At 42.9% G+C, this 1,092-nt stretch overlaps 1 protein-coding gene across 1 annotated transcript in view; it reads right to left on the bottom strand.

Moving 5' to 3' along the window:
• The window catches only part of LOC103505896, a 46,701-nt gene that overhangs the window by 3,804 nt on the left and 41,805 nt on the right, over positions 1-1,092 (bottom strand). The window contains exon 32 of the mRNA XM_026821104.1: positions 1,012-1,092. Within this exon, the coding sequence (XP_026676905.1) occupies positions 1,012-1,092 (81 nt within the window). The remainder of the gene's footprint in view (positions 1-1,011) is intronic.

Raw genomic sequence — 1,092 nt, 5'->3', positions numbered from 1 at the left:
CGCCTGCGGCCGGTCCTAAAATTTTTAGTTTCTATAGATTGTATAGCTCACAATTTTTGCCTGCGGCGCTGTTCCTCAGTCTTTTCGTGTTAACTTTCATCCCCCAGGATGCCCCAGGTTATTTCATGTGCAAATGGAGGGACTTAAGCCCTTACCCTAGTGGGATGAAAAAAGATTGGAGAATTAATGTTGAACAGGCTTGGGAACATTACTTAAAAAAAAATAAAGAAAAAAAAAACTGTTGTGACGCAGTGGGAATAGGGTGGAAAATCTTGAAAAAGTAGACTGGAAATTTGGAAAAAATGGACTGGAAAACCGAGAAAAGTCAGGGAATTTTATTTTTCCATTTTGGTAGACACCCTGTAAGATCTTATCGTCCCGAAAGCGAAGAGAGAAGGAAGACAGGATAGGAGAAAACCAGAACGAACATTATCCGTTCAGGATAAAATCTGCCCCGGGCGGGAATCGAACCTGCGGCCTAGCGTTTACAAGGCAGACACGTTACCCTTCAAGCTAACTAGGCTGGCTATTTTAGATGAAAAGGCCACTCTCTCATATTTTTTGAACAGCTGGGGTTTCCAGATCTGTACGTTTCTGCTGCCGTTATTCAGAGACGAAGTTCCACAGAAGCTAACTAGGCTGGCTATTTTAGATGAAAAGGCCACTCTCTCATATTTTTTGAACAGCTGGGGTTTCCAGATCTGTACGTTTCTGCCGTTATTCAGAGACGGAGTTCCGCACTTCAGGGCCCATTTTGAAACAAGTTCCAACGGAGTTAGCACTTCTTGGAATTATATGTTTCGTCTAAAACCCAGAAAATCTTTCCAAAAAGATCTTCAAAAGAAAGAAGATAAAATGAGTCACTCACCGATGCAAGGGAGGTACACAGTCCAGGGTCTTGAGTTGCCCGCGTGTGGACACCACGTTATAACTCTGATGACAATCACAGAAAACCCAGAAAATCTTTCCAAAAAGATCTTCAAAAGAAAGAAGATAAAATGAGTCACTCACCGATGCAAGGGAGGTACACAGTCCAGAGTCTTGAGTTGCCCGCGTGTCGACACCACGTTATAACTCTGATGACAATCACAC

The sequence above is a fragment of the Diaphorina citri genome, unplaced genomic scaffold (assembly GCF_000475195.1).
Source record: "Diaphorina citri unplaced genomic scaffold, Diaci psyllid genome assembly version 1.1 scaffold201, whole genome shotgun sequence".
Taxonomy (NCBI): Eukaryota; Metazoa; Arthropoda; class Insecta; order Hemiptera; family Psyllidae; genus Diaphorina; species Diaphorina citri.
Note: the sequence above shows the minus strand (reverse complement) of the source record. Positions and strands in the feature narration are given on the sequence as shown.